General features: G+C 42.5%; 1 protein-coding gene across 5 annotated transcripts in view; it reads left to right on the forward strand.

The window, feature by feature from the left end:
- Window positions 1-19697, forward strand: part of EPSTI1 (epithelial stromal interaction 1) — a 121357-nt gene that overhangs the window by 49547 nt on the left and 52113 nt on the right. For 3 of the 5 annotated variants that reach the window (XM_075422334.1, XM_075422354.1, XM_075422363.1), the window contains 2 exons: window positions 955-987; window positions 2398-13139. In XM_075422334.1, coding sequence (XP_075278449.1) covers window positions 955-975 — 21 coding nt within the window. In that variant the 3' untranslated portion in view covers window positions 976-987; window positions 2398-13139. Of the gene's footprint in view, window positions 1-954; window positions 988-2397; window positions 13140-19697 lie in introns of those variants that run through there. The other 2 variants (XM_075422350.1, XM_075422341.1) reach the window with 1 other exon arrangement.

A 19697-nucleotide genomic window follows, 5' to 3' on the forward strand; every position in this document is an offset into this window, starting at 1 on the left:
GTTATAAGACCAGCATGCATGACTCTTTTTTTTCTGTACATAATCAGTCTTTAAGGCAGACTTTAAGGAGCTTTTAGATGGACAAGGTTGCACTGAAAATGCTGGTTTCCCATCACAAAGAAAATGCTTTTATTTAACATGGGAATATTGGGAACAAAATTTTTATGTAAGAAGTTCCAGAGTGCAATCCACAAAGGTTATGTTTATTTTAACAAAGAAAGTGGTTTGCCAACTTAGCTTTAACCTGGTTAGTCTGTGTACAGTCTGAGTTGGAAAGATTATTAATTTTTTTCTTAAAACAGGTTGTTTTGTTTTGTTTTTTTTATTGAGAGTAATGTTCTTGTCTTTCCTGGCAGAATGATGGCAGAAAATAAATCAACTACTCAGCAGAAGTATCAGCATTGATGCAGGGACCTCTGATGAGTAGGTTCAGGCATGCTGTAGCTGAGTTTAATGACTTACCTCTAACGAGGCAGTGAAACAGCATATGCAGATGTGTTCTGCCTGTCTTGACTTTGCGTTCAATCATTCTTTCCTTTGAAAATCTCATTCTAAAAGAGAATAGTAGGAGTCTGGGGAGGAGCAGAAGAAACTTTTCCTTTTCAAATTGTGTGAGATCAAGAAAGGAATGAGGCATCTGAAGATATTTGGAACACTTCTAGATGGATTTTTTTCAGCAAAAACAAGATTATGTTTATCTCTTCAGTCAATACATCCTGCTATTCATATTGAGTTCAGATCGAAGAAATATTTATTGCTCGAACTGGAATCTTACAGAAGGGTTTTCTTGTTTTTTTAAGTGGAGTTTCAAAAGACAAGAAAGGGCACCAACTAATCAAGAAAGTTCCACACAACTGAATAACCATAATTCCTTACATAAATATGTTATTGTACTGTACCTTGTACACCTTGTACATTCTACTGTAGTAATGCCTTTTTTTTTTTTCAATCCAGGAGCCAAGCTACCTGGAATAAAGGAGGAGAAAGGTAGGAATAATGTATTTGTTTATTCTTTTTCATACCAATGCTGGTGTTAATGTAGTTTCGTATGTGATGTTTCATTATAACAGCTTATGGGGCTTAATTGTCAAGTAATATGAGAGGGAGTCTTAAAATAAATGCTTTCCAGCTCTGTGTTTGGGGCCATGCAATGGCACATACCTATTCTGAAATACATTTTCATAAAGAACTGCATTTGGTGCTAAAACCTCAGCAGAGCCATGTTGTCTGTATCATGGGCTGTGCGTGGATAAACCTGGGCAACTGAGGAATGTGGCTGGAAATGAAGGAGGTGACTGCAGACTTTCAGTGGTCTTAAGCAAAAGAAGATGACTTTGTTGTGGGCTGTGTTCTTCCCACTATTTCCCATGAGCAAAAAGGGGGACTATTCGTATCAGTGGAGGCTGTTGGTAAAACACCTCCATTGAATTAGAGAAATCAGGCCCTGTGTTTCCAAATGACTTTTCATAAGGCTCACTACACCTGTTTTCTTTTCTGAAAGGGGTTCCTTACCCTGATTCTCAGTTCCGATATAAAGATCTGTGCAGAGCTTTTACTTCTAAGCTTGGAGACTTTTGAAGCAAGTTCATGTACTGACACACATTGTTGTTGCCTTAGGAGATGGCTTTGACATAATTCTTTTGTTGAAAGCTTGGATTTCATAAAAAGGAATTTTAAAAATATCAAACTTAAAAAAGCCGCTTTCTTTCAACCCTTCTCCCACAACTGCAGATATTCTGTGTCTTTCTTCCTCATTTTCTGCTCCAATGGTTATTTTAGTATTTTTGCAGCAGGGCTGTATTCTGAAGATGGTATCTAAATAATATTGTTGGACTCCCATGAGTCATTTTTTCAGTTTTACAAGAAATAAACTTGTTATTAAATTTTAACTCAAATTCACTAAAAAATGACAATGTGTAGCTGAAGGCAATTCCCTGTGGGGGAAGCAATGCCCATATTTTGCAGCTCACAATACTACTGAGTTTTGTAAATTGTGGCCAGCTGAAGGGGTTGAACGCATTGGATTCTTTGTAGTTTTTCACAATATCTACAATACCAATTATATCTTTACATATGAACTGTACACGATTATGGATGAGTGTACGTTTTTAAGCCTTGTTTTACTCTTGTTTTGAAAACACATTTCAGCTTACTACACTAATATATTGTTCAAAGAGTTATTAATATGTCTGCAGATAATTAGGACATTTTGTGAATTAAGTTTACAAAAAGATAGAAATCCCTTCATGAAGGCTTTGCATAATTAAAAGCTAAAACCTGTTGGAAGAAAAGGGAGCCTTTATTTTCCAGTGGACTTAATCCTAAAGAAGTTCACTTTGAATTTTGGTTTTGCTGCAAAAGATAATTTTTAATTCTGTTTTCTCCCTCTTGTTACAGGGTATTGGAGAAATATTCACTTTTATCTGGCCTTAGCCAAATGACCCTGTAAAAGCTCCAAGAAAGTGCTCTTTTGTCATTGCAATTTTTTTTATTACCCTGACTTCAGTTTCACACCCACTTCATGAGCAATCTGCAGAGACTGGTTTCTAGCTGTCATTATTCAAGCATATTTGAAGCAGCTGATTATGAAAGTCCTATTTAATTTTTAATAAGAGAATGTGTCATATATTTTTTCATAAATTGTTTTGCCTCTTGCAGAGTGTAATTATCGCAGTCTTCTGGATCTTAGAAAAAGGAGACATCAGTGGCTGCAGAAGCTGCAGTAATGTCTGTGTTTACTTGAGGGTCTATAACCAGCCAAAAATGTCTCAGAGACTTGAACTAAATTGTAGAATTATAGAATCATAGAATCATAGAATCGTAGATTGCAAAAGACCTCTAAGATCATCAAGTCCAACCATCAACCCAATACCACCATGCCTACTAAACCATATCCCAAAGTGCCACATCTACACATTTTTTAAACACCTCCAGGGTTGGGGACTCCACCACCTCCCTGAGCAGCCTGTTCCAATGCCTGACCACTCTTTCAGTAAAGAAATTTTTCCTAATACCCAATCTAAATCTCCCCGATGCAACTTCAGGCCATTGCCTCTCGTCCCATCGCTAGTGAGTTGGGAGAAGACACCAACACCTGCCTCACTACAGCCTCCTTTCAGGAGGAAGAAGGAAGAAGAGGGAACTGCACAGGCAGTGGAAGTCCATGGGACCTGATAAGATACATCCCAGAGTCCTGAGGGAACTGGCTGATGTAGTTGCCAAGCCACTCTCCATGATATTTGAAAAGTCATGGCAGTCAGGGCAAGTCCCCAGTGACTGGAAAAAGGGAAACATTGTGCCTCTTTTCAAAAAGGATAGAAAGGAAGACCCTGGGGACTACCGACCTGTCAGCCTCACCTCTGTGCCTGGGAAGATCATGGAACGGATCCTCCTAGAACATATGCTAAGGCACGTGGAGGCCAGGGAGGTGATTTGAGACAGCCAGCATGGCTTCACCAAGGGCAAGTCCTGCCTGACCAACCTAGTGGCTTTCTATGATGGTGTAACAACAAGGGTGAACAAGGGAAAACCCATGGACGTCATCTATCTGGATTTTTGTAAAGCCTTTGACACGATCCCCCACAACATCCTTCTCTCTAAATTGGAGAGCCATGGATTTGATGGGTGGACTGCTCGGTGGATAAGGAATTGGTTGGATGGTCGCAGCCAAAAGGTAGTGGTCAACGTCTCAATGTCCAGATGGAGACCAGTGATGAGTGGAGTCCCTCAGGGGTCCGTACTGGGACCGGTGCTGTTCCATATATTTATCAATGACATGGACAGCGACATCGAGTGTACCCTCAGCAAGTTTGCAGATGACACCAAGATGAGTGGTATGGTTGATACACCAGAAGGACGGGATGCCATCCAGAGGGACCTGGACAAGCTGGAGAGGTGGGCCTCTGTGAAACTCATGAGGTTCAACATGGACAAGTGCAAGGTCCTACACCTGGGTCGGGGTAATCCCCGCTATCAATACAGGCTGGGGGATGAAAGGATCGAGAGTAGCCCTGCTGAGAGGGACTTGGGGGTACTGATAAATGAAAGGCTGGACATGAGCCGGCAATGAGCCCAGAGGGCCAACCGTGTCCTGGACTGCATCAAGAGAAGCGTGGCCAGCAGGTGGAGAGAGGTGATTCTGCCTCTCTGCTCTGGTGAGACCTCACCTGGAGTACTGCATTCAGCTCTGGAGCCCTCAGCACAAGAAGGACGTGGAACTGTTGGAGCAGGTCCAAAGGAGGGCTACAAAAATGATCCGAGGGCTGGAGCACCTCTCCTGTGAGGACAGGCTGAGAGAGTTGGGCTTGTTCAGCCTGGAGAAGAGAAAGCTGCGGGGAGACCTGATTGCAGCCTTTCAGTACTTAAAGGGAGCCTATAGGAAAGATGGGGACAATCTTTTTAGTAGAGACAGCAGTGACAGGACGAGGGGTAATGGTTTTAAACTAAAACAGGGTAGGTTTAGGCTAGATATAAGGAAGAAATTCTTTACAAGGAGGGTGGTGAAACACTGGAACGGGTTGCCCAGAGAGGCAGTGGAGGCCCCATCCCTGGAAACATTCAAGACCAGGTTGGACAGGGCTCTGAGCAACCTGATCTAGTTAGTGGTGTCCCTGCTCTCTGCGGGGGGGTTGGACTAGATGACCTCTAGGGGTCCCTTCCAACCCAAAGCTTTCTATGATTTTATGATTCTAGTTGCAGAGACCCATAAGGTCCCCCCTCAGCCTCCTCTTCTCCACACTAAACAGCCCCAGTTCCCTCAGCCGCTCCTCACAAGACTTGTTCTCTAGACCCCTCACCAGCCTCGTTGCCCTTCTCTGGACACACTCCAGCACATCAGTGTCCTTCTTGTAGTGAGGGGCCCAAAACTGAACACAGTACTCCGGGTGTGGCCTCTCCAGTGCCAAGTACAGGGGCACAATCACCTCCCTACTCCTGCTGGCCGCACTATTCCTGATACAAGCCAGGATGCCGTTGGCCTTCTTGGCCACCTGGGCTCACTGCTGGCTCATGTTCAGCCAGCTGTCGATGAGCACCCCAAGATCTTTTTCTGCTGCGCAGCTGTCCAGCCACTCTTCCCCAAGGCTGTAGCATTGCATGGGGTTGCTGTGACCCAAGTGCAGGACTGATCATTTGGCCTTGTTGAAACTCACTTGGCCTCGGCCCTTCAATCCAGCCTGTCCAGATCCCTCTGCAGAGCCTTCCTACCCTCAAGCAGATTCTCCTACCCAGCTTGGTGTCATCTGCCAACTTACTGAGGGAGCACTCAATCCCCTCATCGAGATCATTGATAAAGCTGTTAAACAAGACCGGACACAAAAGTGAGCCCTGGGGAACACCACTTGTGACTGGCCTCCAGCTGGATTTAACTCCATTCACCACCACTCTCTGCTCTTGACCATTCAGCCAGTTCTTTATCCAGCAAAGCATACACCCATCCAAATCACGGGCAGCTAGTTTTTCCAGGAGGATGCTGTGGGGAACAGTGTCACAGGCCTTACTAAAGTCCAGGTAGACGACATCCACAGCCTTTCCCTCATCCACTAGGCAGGTCACCTGGTCATAGAAGGAGATCAGGTTGGTTAGGCAGGACCTGCCTTTCATGAACCCGTGCTTGCTTTGCCTGATCCCCTGGTTGTCCTTCACATGCTCGGTGAGCACACTCAAGATGAACTGCTCCATAATCTTGCTGGGCACCGAGGTCAGGCTGACAGGCCTGTAGTTCCCAGGATCCTCCTTCCGGCCCTTCTTGTAGATGGATTGTACATTGGTGATCCTCCAGTCATCTGGGACCTCGCCTGTTAGCCAGGGATGCTGATAGATGATGGAGAGTGGCTTGGCCAGCTCCTCTGCCAGCTCCCTCAGCACTCTTGGGTGGATCCCATCCGGCCCCATAGACTTGCAAGTGTCCAGGTTCCATAGCAGGTCATTAACTGCTTTCTCCTGGATTATGGGAGGTTTATTCTGCTTTCCTTCCCTATCTTCCAGCACTGGGGGCTGTCTACCCTGGGAATAACCAGTCTGACTATTAAAGAATAAGGCAAAGAAGGCATTGAGGACCTCAGCCTTTTCCTCATCCTTGTTGGCAAGATTCCCCCTTGCACCCAATAAAGGATGCAGACTCTTCTTGGCCCTCTTTCTGTTGTTGATGTATTTGTAAAAACATTTTTTGTTGTCCCTTACAACAGTGGCCAGCCTGAGTTCTAGCTGGGCTTTTGCCTTCCGAATTTCCTCTCTGCATGACCTAATGAAACCCCTGTACTCCTCTTGAGTCGCCTGCCCTTTCTTACATAGGTGCTAGACCCTCCTTTTTTCCCCGAGTCCCAGCAAAAGCTCCCTGTTCAGCCAGGCCAATCGTCTTCCTCTCCGGTTTGTCTTGCGGCACATGGGGACAGCCTGCTCCTGTGCCTTTAAGACTTCCTCCTTGAAGAATGTCCAGCCTGCCTGAACCCCTTTGCCCTTCAGCACTCTCTCCCAGGGGACCCTCTCCTGAACAGGCTAAAGTCTGCCCTCCGATATTCCATGGTGGTGGTTTTTGCTGGTCCCCCTCTTTACTTCACCACAAACCGAGAACTCTTTCATTTCATGGTCACTAAGCCCAAGACAGCCTCAAACCACCACATCTCCCACCAGTCCTTCTATTTTAGTAAACAGCAGGTCTAGAGAGGCACCTCCCCTGGTAGGCTCACTCACCAGCTGCGTCAGGAAGTTATCTGCCACACACTCCAGGGACCTCCTAGACTGTTTCCCCTTTGCTGTGTTGTATTTCCAGCAGATGTCTGGTAAGTTAAAGTCCCCCATGAGAACAAGGCTTCTGCCAGCCTCTTGTAAAGAAGCAGGTGGAGAGTTTTCTTTTAGGTTCAGAAGGAGAAGTGGCTCTGGTTTGTAGTTTTTTTGTTTTGTTTTGGTGGTGATATTTTGGAATTGTTTTACTATTGTATTCAACAGCAGACACTCAAGAAGAAACAGATGTGTTTATTGCAGACAGGCTCTCTTAAATATGTTCTTAGAAAAATGCAACATGTGAAAGAAATAAAACTTGAACTAAAACTGCAATTCATTTGATCTCTCCTACATCCTTCATGATATGATATACCGGTTTTTCACTTTTCCTGTTTTACCTTGGTAACTTCAGTGACATGAGTGGGGAAAACTACTGCAAGGTTAGCTATAGTTTCTTGCTTTTCTTTATCCCTCTAGTCTAACATAGAATTTAAGTTATATCTCCCTGTTTCTGCAGATGACAACATTTTAATGCTTTCCAAAAGTCAGATGCATGACCAAGTTATTTCTAATGGAAAAAAGGGTCCACAGTACATGTTAGATAAACCATGCAGACAAGAAAAAGTATCTGTGGCATTTACAAGTACATCTTAGGCAAAATTAAAGGTTTCCTGAGCAGTTCTTTTCAGCATGCAGGCATGACACAATATTTTCCCATCACCCTTGCAATATGGAAACTTTATAATGGATCACTTGATGTTTTCTTTTGAACCATGGATGTTGCTATGTTTGCTTTCCCCTCCGGGAGTCTCTGCAGTTGCCCTTGGCTCTCTTCGTCTCAGAGAATTACTCAGATCTCTCATACTACTAGCTAGCTCTTGTTAATAAGAAATGCTTGGTACTACTCTGTGGTTTAGCCTTTTTTTAAGTATTTCGCACTGGGAATATTCCTTAGACTTTTGCATCCCTATATAATGGCACTGTGTTACAAGTGGTACTTGGCTGAGCTATCAGACTCTGCTCCTTTGGAAATTAAATTCACATCTTCCTCCAAGAACTCCCTCACTCAACTTCCTTTAGTAGATATCAGGGCTGGGGCTCAATGTCTGTGGAGTGGGATATATGTACATGCACGCACACATATTTTAAAGGAAATGTTTTTAATTAGATCATTGTATTGTACTCTAATCAGACTAAGACTTGTAGGTGGCCTTTTTGAAGTAGTGAACCTGCAGCCTCTCCACACTTGACGTGTGATACCCCTAGACCCCGCTGACAAAGGCTGAGTGGGAGGGGAAGTCACCATAGTCACTGACAAGTTAAAATTCAGTGTGACTGTGTTGCTGTGTTTCTATATCCAAAGAAAAAGAACTTTTTATTAACCTACTACTTTCACATTCAGGAACAGTGATGGCAAGTCACCTTGAGTAACCTCTTCCATTAAGCTTGTCTACTTTTTTTTTTTCTCTCTTCAAAGATGAAACTTGATCACAATCTTCAAAGTGCTTCCCCTTATCCAGCGTTTCAATTTCTTACTTGAAATGCTTTCTACAAACTATTTCAGACATTAACTATTCCAGCCCTTTTTAATGGTGAAGTATCTGAATTTTTCCTCTCCTATCTTGCTGAACAGAACAAACAAATCTATGTGAACAGCGGCCCAGGAAGTATCTTTTAGAGCCATAGCCTGCAATGGAGATGATAAGAAGTTACATGCATCCATGAATTGATGTTAGTAGGATGTCCAGAAAATGCTGTTCTTATCCTGTTGAAAAGCTTCCAATGTCTCAGAATTACCACCTCCCCAAACACACATCCTGCCAAAACTCTAAGCTTGAAAAAAAAGGGATGTTATGACATCTCTTTAAAGGGGTTATAATGAAATAAACTGGAGATAGACTGGGAAAATGGCTTCATGTCTGTCGAGAATTAGGAACTGATAATTGGGTCTGTTTGCTATCTACTTGTTACAGCAAGCTTTTGATAAAGGTTTTCAAATACAAATACCTTCCTCTAGTTATAACTAACACCAAGCAAATTAATTTTCTATTATGCAGTGCCATAAACCTAGATTTTATTACTAAGTAACAGTAAATGGAGGTTAATTTTTTTGTTTTGAAGATTGTTGTTCTATCAATATAATCTTCACTGGTGATCTCCTTGCTATTTCAAAAATAAACCTTCCAACAGGGAGTGGTATGGGGCTGGAATTTACAAGAGGAAACCCCCTTTGCTTTTTCATTGCTGAGACACACTCATTTTAACAAACTGACTACACCATTATGATCAGCTATTCTGAATTCCGATACAACTTGACAGTACGATTCCTATGTTTAGATTTTATGGTCTGCCTGAATCAGAAACTACCTTCCTATGAAAAAATGCGATGTTCATTTAAGGACTTACAAGACTGATTCTCCATTATGTACCTATAAGTTGTTCCAATGGTTTAACTGCCCCTGCTTTTAAAAATATCTGCCTGACTCCTGGTTCAAACTTACCACGCTTCTGGTGTCTGTTATTGAATTTTCTTAACTATTTGCCTAGTAAATTAAAGAGTTTTCTGCTTTTGGGACTCTTGTTTTTTTCAGTGTGCATATTTGGACAGCTTCACTCAATTTGTTCGGCTTTTATTCTTAAAAATATCCCAGAATTACAGAAAGCCTTAGGTGTGATAGGATTCAGTATGAGTGTGTCTTCTTTTTGGTATGTGCCCCACTACCCGGATGCTGAGGCAGAACATTATTAGCCACTAGAAAGGGAGATAATCCACAGCTTATATTTTATGGTACTTATCCATGTTCAGTTCATGCCTCTGTTTCAAGAAGTTCAAATCCCTGTCTCCTGTCGTGGAGAATATCTAAACCACCAGGCTCTTTAGGGTAGATGTCAGCACCCAGGCTGTGATGGCTCTTCTGCTTTATGGAAAAGAACAGAAATTCATGTGAAGTGAGAAGGCACATGGCTTTATCTAGCCCAAGAGCTGGATGTTCCTGCAGTGGCCCATGCTATGTCTCTGCTCCCCATCATAGTCTTCCCTAAGGGCTCCCTCATGTAGCGCACTCACTCCTTTACGCTTCCAGATATTTATTTTCTCTAGTCCTGCTCCTGGAGTACAGACTCTCTTGCGGAAATCCCTTTTGCTCCCCCTGTTAAGCATTCCTCCTCCTTTCCCTTCAGTCATGCCCCTTTTCTTGTTAAATCCCTCTGCTTCACCAGCTGAATTGAATCAGGTGCCTGTAATCCATGTATTCTTCTTTGGCACTCTTGACTCCTTCATCAACAGGCTCTTTCTCTGCTATATCTTATTGAAGAAAAAATGGACAAAATACTATTGCTATTTGCTGCTTCAACTTGACTTTTTTCTTTTGCAATCATTTCTCTCTCCTTGCTGAGAAGCAGGTGTGTTTTTCTGACTCTTCTCTATTTCCCCTACTTATGCCATCCTTTCCCATCTTGGTATGGGATGACGTTAGGAAGAGCATTGCCGATGGGTCAAGGGAGGTGATCCTTCCCCTCTACTCAGCACTGGTGAGACACGTCCAGTTTACTGGCTCCAATGCTGGGCTCCCCAGTACAAGAAAGACATGGACATGCTGGAGTGAGTTCAGCAAAGGACCAAGAAGATGATGAAGGGACTGGATCATCTGTTCAGCCTGGAGAATATAAAGCTCAGAGGGATCTTATCCATGTGGGTAAATATGGGAAAAGAGTGAGTGAAGGAGGTGGAGCCAGGCTCTTCTTGGTGCTCAGTGACCACAAAAGAGGCAATGAGCACAAGTTAAAATACAGAAATTTCTGTCTTAACACCCCCCCCTTTTTTTTACCGTGAGGGTGATCGAGCACTGGCACAGGGAGGCCAGAGAGGCTGCTGAGTTCCCGTCCTTGGAGATACTAAAAACCAAACTGGACAGTCCTGAGCAGCCTGCTGTAGAGCCTTGCTCTATGAGCAAAGAGATTGGACAGGGGGACCTCCAGAGGTGCCTATGAACCTCACCTGTCTTGTGGTGATCTCCTAATCTTTCCATGGCTATTCTCATGTTCTGCTATCACTCATTTGTTTACCCAGCCCACATTTTCCACTTTCAGCTCACAATCCAAGAAAGAGTTGTTTCATCCTGCAGACATAAACCAAAATTTTTGTGCCCCAATTAATTTTAACTGCTTCCAACCCTCTTTTTTTTTGTAACTTGTTTACAGTAAATTTACACTTTTTAACTTAATTTTCTAAGAAGTAATTTAAATCAATATCTCAAATTATGTATTTTTTTCCAAGTCTCAGAGTCAACCTTTTGTCTTCACCCTCCTTTCTTGTTAGCAACAGCCAGTCCTGGTCCTCTTGAGCATTGCCCATGCTGGCTCTCCTCCAGCTCTCTGCTTGCTCCCTTGGGCAACTCTGGATAGGTCTGCAAGATCCTACACACCAGCTTCAGCACACCTGAAGTCTGAACTGCTCTCTTCCCTCCCTCATGTGTGGAGGAGGAGCCTGTAAGTGTCTCAGGTTATCCAGAATAAACGATTTCTCTTGTCCTGGCCTCAAAGGAGTCATTTCAGTCCCAGTGATCATGGGCAGGCACTCAGCAGATGCTGAAACTGTTAGTAGAGGGGAAGCATTCACGGTGACTGGGGCTGGGCAGAAATGCGGGCTTGAAGATGAGAGAAAATTCACCTGAGCTTCTTCAGTCTCTCATTAAAGGCTTTCCAAATTTCAAATCATCCTAAGGATCTCGTCTGAACTCTCTCCAGTCTGCTCTCATTAAAAAAGGGTGCATTTTTTTTTCTTGCCAACATTAATTCACTTTTACTTTACTTACAGACCACATTCCCTGTTTGATCTTTGTACCTAGCTCTTTAATTAAAAGAAGGCAAGCATGGATTTTCTTGCAGTCTGGACCTCTCTCTAGAAGCTATCTTCATCTCTCATTTAGTGCCAACAACAGGCTTTACCACCAATTTCTCTTGCCTTCCCTCCCAATCCGTGAACTCCCCTGAACTACATTTGGATAAGAAAGCCCTGCCAGAAGTGTTATTTTTGAAAGATCATTCCCATTTAGTGTTTTCTTTTAAAATCTCTTTAGTAAATTTTTAATTTGCTTACCTAGACTTTGAAGTTTGAATAGGTTTTTTTTTAAAATTAGAAAGTCAGATGGCCTTATATAACTCTGCTATTTTAGCAAATGCACATTTTGTCAGACTAGTAATCCCAACAGAAATGCAACTTATTTATCTTTAAAGCTTGATCTTTCATTAAACCATGTCATCTGGTATTAATTATGCTGTTCACTCTTAATTCTTTATTGAGTACATCCTATTTTGCCTTCCTGAGATTTTTGCCCTGGGTAAGCATTAAATTGACAGACCTATAGTTACATTTTCAGCACATTATCCTTTGGAAATACTGAAAAATTTATTTCCTGTCTTCTCTATTCAGTCTTTTGGACAGTCACCATATCTCAGAGGACTTACCCAGCATCCTACTTTGAAAACAGAAATGTAACAATCTCACCAGTAAATACGTCTACAGTCAATAGCCCAAGTTTTCTGCTTTGTTGATATTTAGTAACTCACTGCTTTACTAGAGGAACAAAAATTATGTATTTCCCTATTCTAAGCTGGAAATAGCCATCTGTCCCTTTCTCAAAAATAAATAAGAATGTATTTTATTACCAGAAGTGAGGATTTTGCACTTTTGCCTCCTCTTTGGCACGGTGTTTGTTATTCAGCTAATCTATGGGATGGCAAACTTTCTTTGCTGGTGCCTCTCGTGTTAGATACTTTGGTCTCTGCCTGGAGCACGGTGTTTCCATGGAGGTAGGCACATGGTAGAAGTAGCCTCCAAAATGACCCTGGCCCCTTAGCAGGAGGCATACTCCAGTGCCAGCAATTTCCAAACTCCTCTTGGGTTACAGATGTTCCCAGAGGGTCTGTTTTCACAAACCATGATACCTGACTGGTGACCACTGGAGAAGGAGGATATCTCATTTTTGTAAAATTTGATCCTCATAGCAGATAAGACTTCGTAACCAACCTCCGTGTTTACTCTGCTGAGGAAAATGTTAAATCTTGGATTGCAAAGGCGAAAACAAAGTTATAAAAAGAGAAAAATAAAAAATGCAGTCTTGGTGTATCCCTGATACCAAAGCTGTCATCTAACTGTCACTTCAAAGCCTTGAGTAAGACTATGGCTTAGTAGCCAAGAGGAAAACAGCCAGGTCTACTCTTCATTACTGTCCTCTCAGTTACAGCCAAAAGTTTTCTAATTTGTTCAATGCAAAACCAGAAAAAAAACATTTCTCACCTTGAGAATCTATAATTTCATCCTTAATGTAGAGTACCCTGTGCTATTTCACTTTTTCTCTGCTTTTGTGGAAAGACTCTTGTTATTGTCTCTTTCTCCTTTTTTTTAAAAAAAATAAAAGGTGCAAAAGGCTTGTTGGAACACTTGTACCTTGATGTGTGTTTGTTATGTTGATCTGCGCAACTGAATTGCTTCCTTTTTCTTCATGGAAAGTCTGGGAAACAGACGTTGTGCTGTTGTAGCACATCTTGAAGGTCAGCAATTGCTAGCACAGCAAAGCCAAGACTAGACCCTTCAGTCCTAGAAATCAGAGTACTTCTCTTTATGCACATCCCTGATCCAACCCTATTTAAATAAATCAAAAAGACTTGCTACAATAAACTAATCTGGACCTTTTCCTGGAGTTTAAGGTAAGTGGATTGCAGCTGCAAAGCTGTAATACGTGAGGAAGTTTCTTTGATAAATGTCACCTATTTTGCCCAATTTCTTTTTAAACTGAATGAAATGGCAAAAAAAACCCCAGAAAAAACAACAAAAATCTCCAAACAACAAAACCAAACCAACCAAAAGAAAAAAAAAGGAAGTCTCCTTTTTTTTTTGGTTTTCATTTCCTCCGGAGAGAAGAAATGGTTGAATTTGATAGGTCGGAATTTTTGGGGGGTTAGCCTTTGTTTCATGTGACTTTTCAGAAGTTCTGAAGTAGCTTGTCACACTGGGTCAATTCTGATGAATTCTCTGTTCTCTTGAACTTTTATGCTTTCTATATGTGAGATCAAAACTCGAAATGCCAATTACTTTACTCTTTAAATCAATGTCTCTCTTGGCTCTCCTTCAAAAAAAGACTGTAAGAAAGCAGTTGATTCATTCTGCTTTCTCTGTTTAATCTGGGAAAATGCGTTGCTTGCTCTTTGTACCCTGGCAATTGTCTCCGTCAGAAGGCAGTGGGAAATATGGGAACTGAAATAGGTTAAACTGCTAGGAAAGAATCCCAACCATAAATATAAATAATTTAACAAAACAAATTCAATTATTATTATTGTCTGTAATTACAAGTTGCAGCTCCTTTTGCCTTCAAGTGGGATAGCCAGCACTAGTGTCTCCTGCAGGTGAGCTCGCTGGTGTCACAAACTGGACATGCGAAATGGACAGCTTTTAAGACTCATGAGTGGATGTGTGGGCTCATGAACAAGTACTGAAAGCAAATGCTACAGTGTTAGCATTTGTGAAATGTATGATTCATAGATGTTGTCTTTCTTGCTGGTTCTATTTTCAATTTAACCTAGGTAACAGCAGTCTTTATAGCAGTCTTCTAATGTTTTGAGGCAGAATAAACTGAAAAGGGAGGTGGAATACAAATATGGAGGTGGTACAAATAGGGCACGTATTAGGTTTGTAGTTTGTATGTGGTGAGCAGAAGCAAACACAAATAGGTCCTGCAGGAGTATCGTGTTTTAACTCCAGCCAGCAACTAAGCCCCACACAGCCGCTTGCTGACTCCCCTGCAGTGGGATGGGGGAGAGAACTGGATGGATGAGAGTGAGAAAACCTGTGGGTTGAGATAGGTAAAGCAAAAGGCACGCACACAAGCAAAGCAAACCAAGGAATTAATTCACTACTTCCCATCAGCATGCAGGTATTCAGCCATTGCCAGGAAAGCAGGGGTCCGTCACATGCAGTATCTACTTGGGAAGACAAACTCCATCACGCCGAATGTGTGTCCCCCCCCGTTCTTCTTCTTGCAGCTTTATATGCTGAGCATGACTTCATATGGCATGGAATATCATGACCTTTAGTCAGTTGGGTTCAGCTGTCCTGGCTGTGTCCTCTCCTAACTCCTTGTGCACCCCCAGCCTGCTCGCTGGTGGGGTGCTGTTAGAAGCAGAGAAGGCCTAGACTCTGTGTGAGCACTGCTCAGCAATAACGAAAAATCTCTGCATTATCAACACTGTTTTCAGCAGAAATCCAAACCACAGCCCTATACCAGCTATTATGAGAAAATTAACTCTATCCCAGCCAAAACCAGCACAAGGAGCAGTTTAGTTTCTGTTCCAAGGAGTGTATTTGCTGAGGGAAGGATTCAGTTTTCTGAACTGTCTGGAGAGCACATCTCAGAAGCCACCTGGTTGGGGAGCTTTGACACCTAAGATGAATCAGCCTCTGAGGATGTCTGTCTGTCTCTGCTGTCTATGGGGAGCACACAAATGATCACCACAGATGATGTTCCTAATTTCTGGGTGTCGTGAATCCCAGCTATGACAGCCTAAGCACCAAGGAGAGGGATTTACTTGCATATTCCCATAGTTGCAACTATATGGGTAGTCCTGGGCCTTTTAAAAAAATTGCTTTCACAAATAAACACAAGGGTTTTGCACAAGGTTACAGTACTCCACACTTCAATCTGTCAGTTATCACAAATCAGTCTTTAAGGCAAATACAGGGATCACAGTTTAAAATGGAGGCCTTGGTACTCATTGATATCTCTTAGCTGAAATTATATGTTGATATTTGTGGCAGTCTAAGCTTGAGGGTTGTTGAAGGGTCAGCTGAGATTAGAAGCCTATTGTGTGAGCACACAGTGCTGTGTGCTGCTGTTCACTGAGAGTCCATGACTCAAAAAGGCTTTGTTTAAACAGGCAAGGCAGAGGGTGGGGGAAAAAAGAAGATAATACATGAACAGAGCGATGGCTGGCAAACAACAAATGAATTCCCAGATACATTTTTTAATTATTTAATTCTTCAGGAGTGGATTAGAGAGGATTGACTAAACAAAGGAAATAAGAGGAGGTGAAGAGGAACTTGGGGTGGAAGGAGGGTGATTGATGTGGGGCAGAAGAGAGCACAGGAGCTTGTAGCTGAAGATGGTTGTGGAGACGCTATGTCAGCAGCTAGACAGCTTAAAAGCTTTTTTGGTCCCAGGAAGGTGGCATCTCCCTAGAACTGCCTTCCATCAAGTCCACATGGCTTGAGGGATAGAAAGAAATTACTTTGGGACCAACATGCTTCAAGAGAAATTGCTCAGGGTATTATGGTTGTGCTAGAGTTGGAGGGGCACCACTCGATAGCTCTGGAGTGGGATTGCCAGGAGGGAGCTCTGACTATGGTGAACTGGCATCTTTCTGTTTCTTCCCTTTCTATGGCCTACAGAGATGCCTCTGCCATTGAGGAGCTGTCATTTACATCCTGACTTGGAGGCATCTAGGCAAGGTCAGGCCTTGAGAAGCTGAAGTATTATGACTTTATTGTTGCTAAAAAACCTTTTCATCCCTGAGCCACCTTGCTTCACTCAGCTGCTGTTTGTCAGGCATCTGTTTGAAGGGGACGACAACATCCATAAATACCTAGTACCAGTCCTGAGGTTTGTGTCACCTGATACACTATTTCATCCTAAAGGCAATATAGGCCACGCAGGCCTCTCAGATACCTTGAATCTGACAGCATTTTAAATAAATATGTATGGTAAGATCATAAAGAGGGGTAAATCAGCATAGCCTTGGTGAAATTGGGTCCTTTAAACTGCACATGAATTACATATCTCAGCGTGAGCAGCCCTGAGCAGCTGAGTCTCATGCATTTTGAAGGAGCTGCGCAGCTGGCTCCGGGCAGGCTGGGGGATTTGCAGACACCCCCTATGACAGACGGGGCTGGCATCAGACTTAATCCCGGGAATCGTTTCAGCAAGCTATAGCCTGTTGCTACCGCACCTCCTTGCAACTCCTAAACACACCAACTGTGCATCTGCTGCGAGTGCCAAAGCAGTGAGGTCGTGCACATCAGTAGAGGAGATATTGGAGATGCCCGGCAGGGTCAACGATGTGCCAAGCCACTGCCTGAACTGAGTTACGGCTAAAGCCCGCAGATGAAGGCAGAACCAGCTCACTGTGTTTAATTGCAAAAGGATATTAACTGCAGAGCTGTGAGGCCAAAGATTTGGCTGTTATGTTCAACCCTTCCACATGTCAGGGAAAAAGGCCAGTAGTACTATGTGCTAATAGCTCCCGGTGGTGACGAGTTAGTTTCCTTGGACACTTCCTTGCTAACGGATGTGTGAACTGTTTTCCTACTATAATAAGGTGCAGTTAGCCTGTCAAAGGTTGTCCTCTACACCAGGTCCTATTCAATGGGTTCTAGAAAGATTTTGCTCAATGATTTCCCCAAGCTCCCAGAAAATGGTTAATCTTTCACTCACCAAAGGTTGCATTCCTCAAGTGCCAGTAAAAGTCTACCATAAACTTTTATAACGAGCTTCTGTACTGAGTATCCACCAGTCTCACTTTCTCACCTGGTCTTGCACGTGTATGGATCAGACCCAGCCTGTTCTGGGGTGCCCAAGCCTGTCACTAGGAATAGATCATGTTGGAATTTATTAACCCACTTTGCTCAGCTCTGCCACCCTGGTCAGCACTGCAGCATTAGTTGTGTTCGCTCAGTACTTCCACTTCTTACTGAGTGATGATTACATCTGAGCATTGGGGACCGGTGAGTCATCAAAGGGTATAAATTCCAGGCTCTGTTTAAATGTTAAAAAGGTGGTAAATGCATGATATATGAACTGCTAAAATCTACAGTTGGGAAAGCAGTATGCTATAAACAGGATTTATTTTCAATATATTAAAAATTTCTAGAGTATTCCACTGATAAATATCACAAGGGGCTGCATTCTTATTGTGCTGTAATTAAAATGAATGCTTCAAAAATGCCTGCCCCCAGGCTGACAACAATGACAGTGGAAACAGGTGAGGAAAATAAAAGTTAATGAAACTGGACCAGAGTTAAAAGATGTCACAAAACTGTCTTTATTCCGTATGTGCAAGAGTTCCATTGAGAAATATCTAACAGTAAAAGTATAACTGTTATTACACTCATAAATCGATCTTTACTGACAGTGAATAGTTCACTATTGGTTACTCAGAGTCAGAGTTTAATGCCAAGCACACAGCTTGCCAAAATCTTTCAACTCAGGGACAACAATCTTCAAAAGATGACAGTGACAAATATCCAGCACATTTAATCCAAAAGGTCTTTGGGCGCAGCTCCGAGATCTTTCGAGGGGCAACTCAAGACAGCTTTCCGGTGGAAGCGCAGACATGGGTGCCCCGCAGGGCTCCCTCCATAGCATGGGGGAGGCTTTGTGTTCAAGTGTGCCTATGGCATTGGCACTGAGTCTGCTGCCAGCCCACTCTGCCATTGGGGTGGCTGGAAGGCATCCATATGTCTGGGAACGGAGCAAGTCAGGGAGCACCGTATGTTCCTGCCCGGTCTTTAAAAAAAAAAAAACCTCTTTGGGCAGGGATTAGCTTTCAGTGTTAATTCTTGGTTTGATCACCAGCACAAGAAGAGAGTCTAGTTGTCTTTGTTGTAGGGCTCTGCAAAAAAGCAAGAACATAGGAGAATACAGAATGCTTAATCTAAGCTCTCACAAGCATCAATTCTGTCTTAAAACTGTCGAAGAGAAGCACTGGATGTATGATCAAGGAAACCTGTCTCAAAACATCTTTGTCTTGGAATAAAACAGCCAGCTAGGAACAACAGCAGAAGAGATTAAACAATAATTTAAAAAAATCCCAACCAAACATAAATCCTCATTTGATTAGTTACAATAATTAGGGTGCAAAACCACCTGTAATAATGAAATAAGCACATTATTACGTTCTACGGTCTAAATAAAATGTTAATAAGAAACCAATGCACTTCCAACATAATAATATCAAGAAAAGGAGATCAGAAAAAAGTATATTGAATTTATCAAGGAAGTCCTGAAAGGACACAAAGAGCTGAAAGTCATGAGAAGGTAAAGGAAAGAGAAAGGAGCCATTGTGAACAGTGAGATAGAGATGGAAATTAAGTGCCAGTCAAGCTCTTAATAGCAAGATCTATGAGCAGGATTGAGGTGTGATGTACTGCTCAGAGCTATTGCAAGTCTTCCTTCCATGTCCCTGGGAGATAAAACTTCATTCCAAGGCTCTGCTTTGGAAGAAGTCTTGTAAAAACGACTGCACTAAAAACAAGTTGGTCAAAAAGTCTGTATGCTTTCACAAGGCATTTATCCATCTTGTTTTATTGACCGATAGCATCAACTAGCAGAAGTGCGTTGTTTACGAAGTGCTGTGATATGTTTTTAAAATGCTATAGAAAGCCTTACAAACTCTACTGATTTCTGTATGACTTACAGGAGGACAAAAGTCAAAGAATAAGGGAAGAAGGAAATACCTGGAAGAGACAGAACCAGCATTTATATCAGCAGCAAAGGACTGATACTCAGGTCCAGTATGGAAAGCATATCGCTAAGCTGGGACAATGAAGCAGAGGGATTTTTCTCTATGGAGAAAACTTCAATGCCCTCATCTACTTTTACTAATGTGTCAATCCATATACCAACTGTATTGCAGAATAATAGGGAAGAAGCTACAGGACTCACTAGTTTTAATGAATTCTGATGACATCCACAAATCCCAGTCTGATGACATGATTTTTCCTCATTTCTTCACTCCATAACAGAAACAGATGCATAAGAAGAAGGGGACAGGGTTGCTTTGATACTGCCAAGTGAAGCAGCAGTGCAGGCTAAAACAAGAACTAGAAGGCATGAAATAGATATATACCACCAGGAAAACAAATGACAGATCTCTTATCCTTACCATGAAAGAGAAAAAGGTAAAAGAAAAGAACTCGCTGATTTGAC

Source organism: Opisthocomus hoazin, chromosome 1, assembly GCF_030867145.1.
Source record: "Opisthocomus hoazin isolate bOpiHoa1 chromosome 1, bOpiHoa1.hap1, whole genome shotgun sequence".
Classification (NCBI taxonomy): domain Eukaryota; kingdom Metazoa; phylum Chordata; class Aves; order Opisthocomiformes; family Opisthocomidae; genus Opisthocomus; species Opisthocomus hoazin.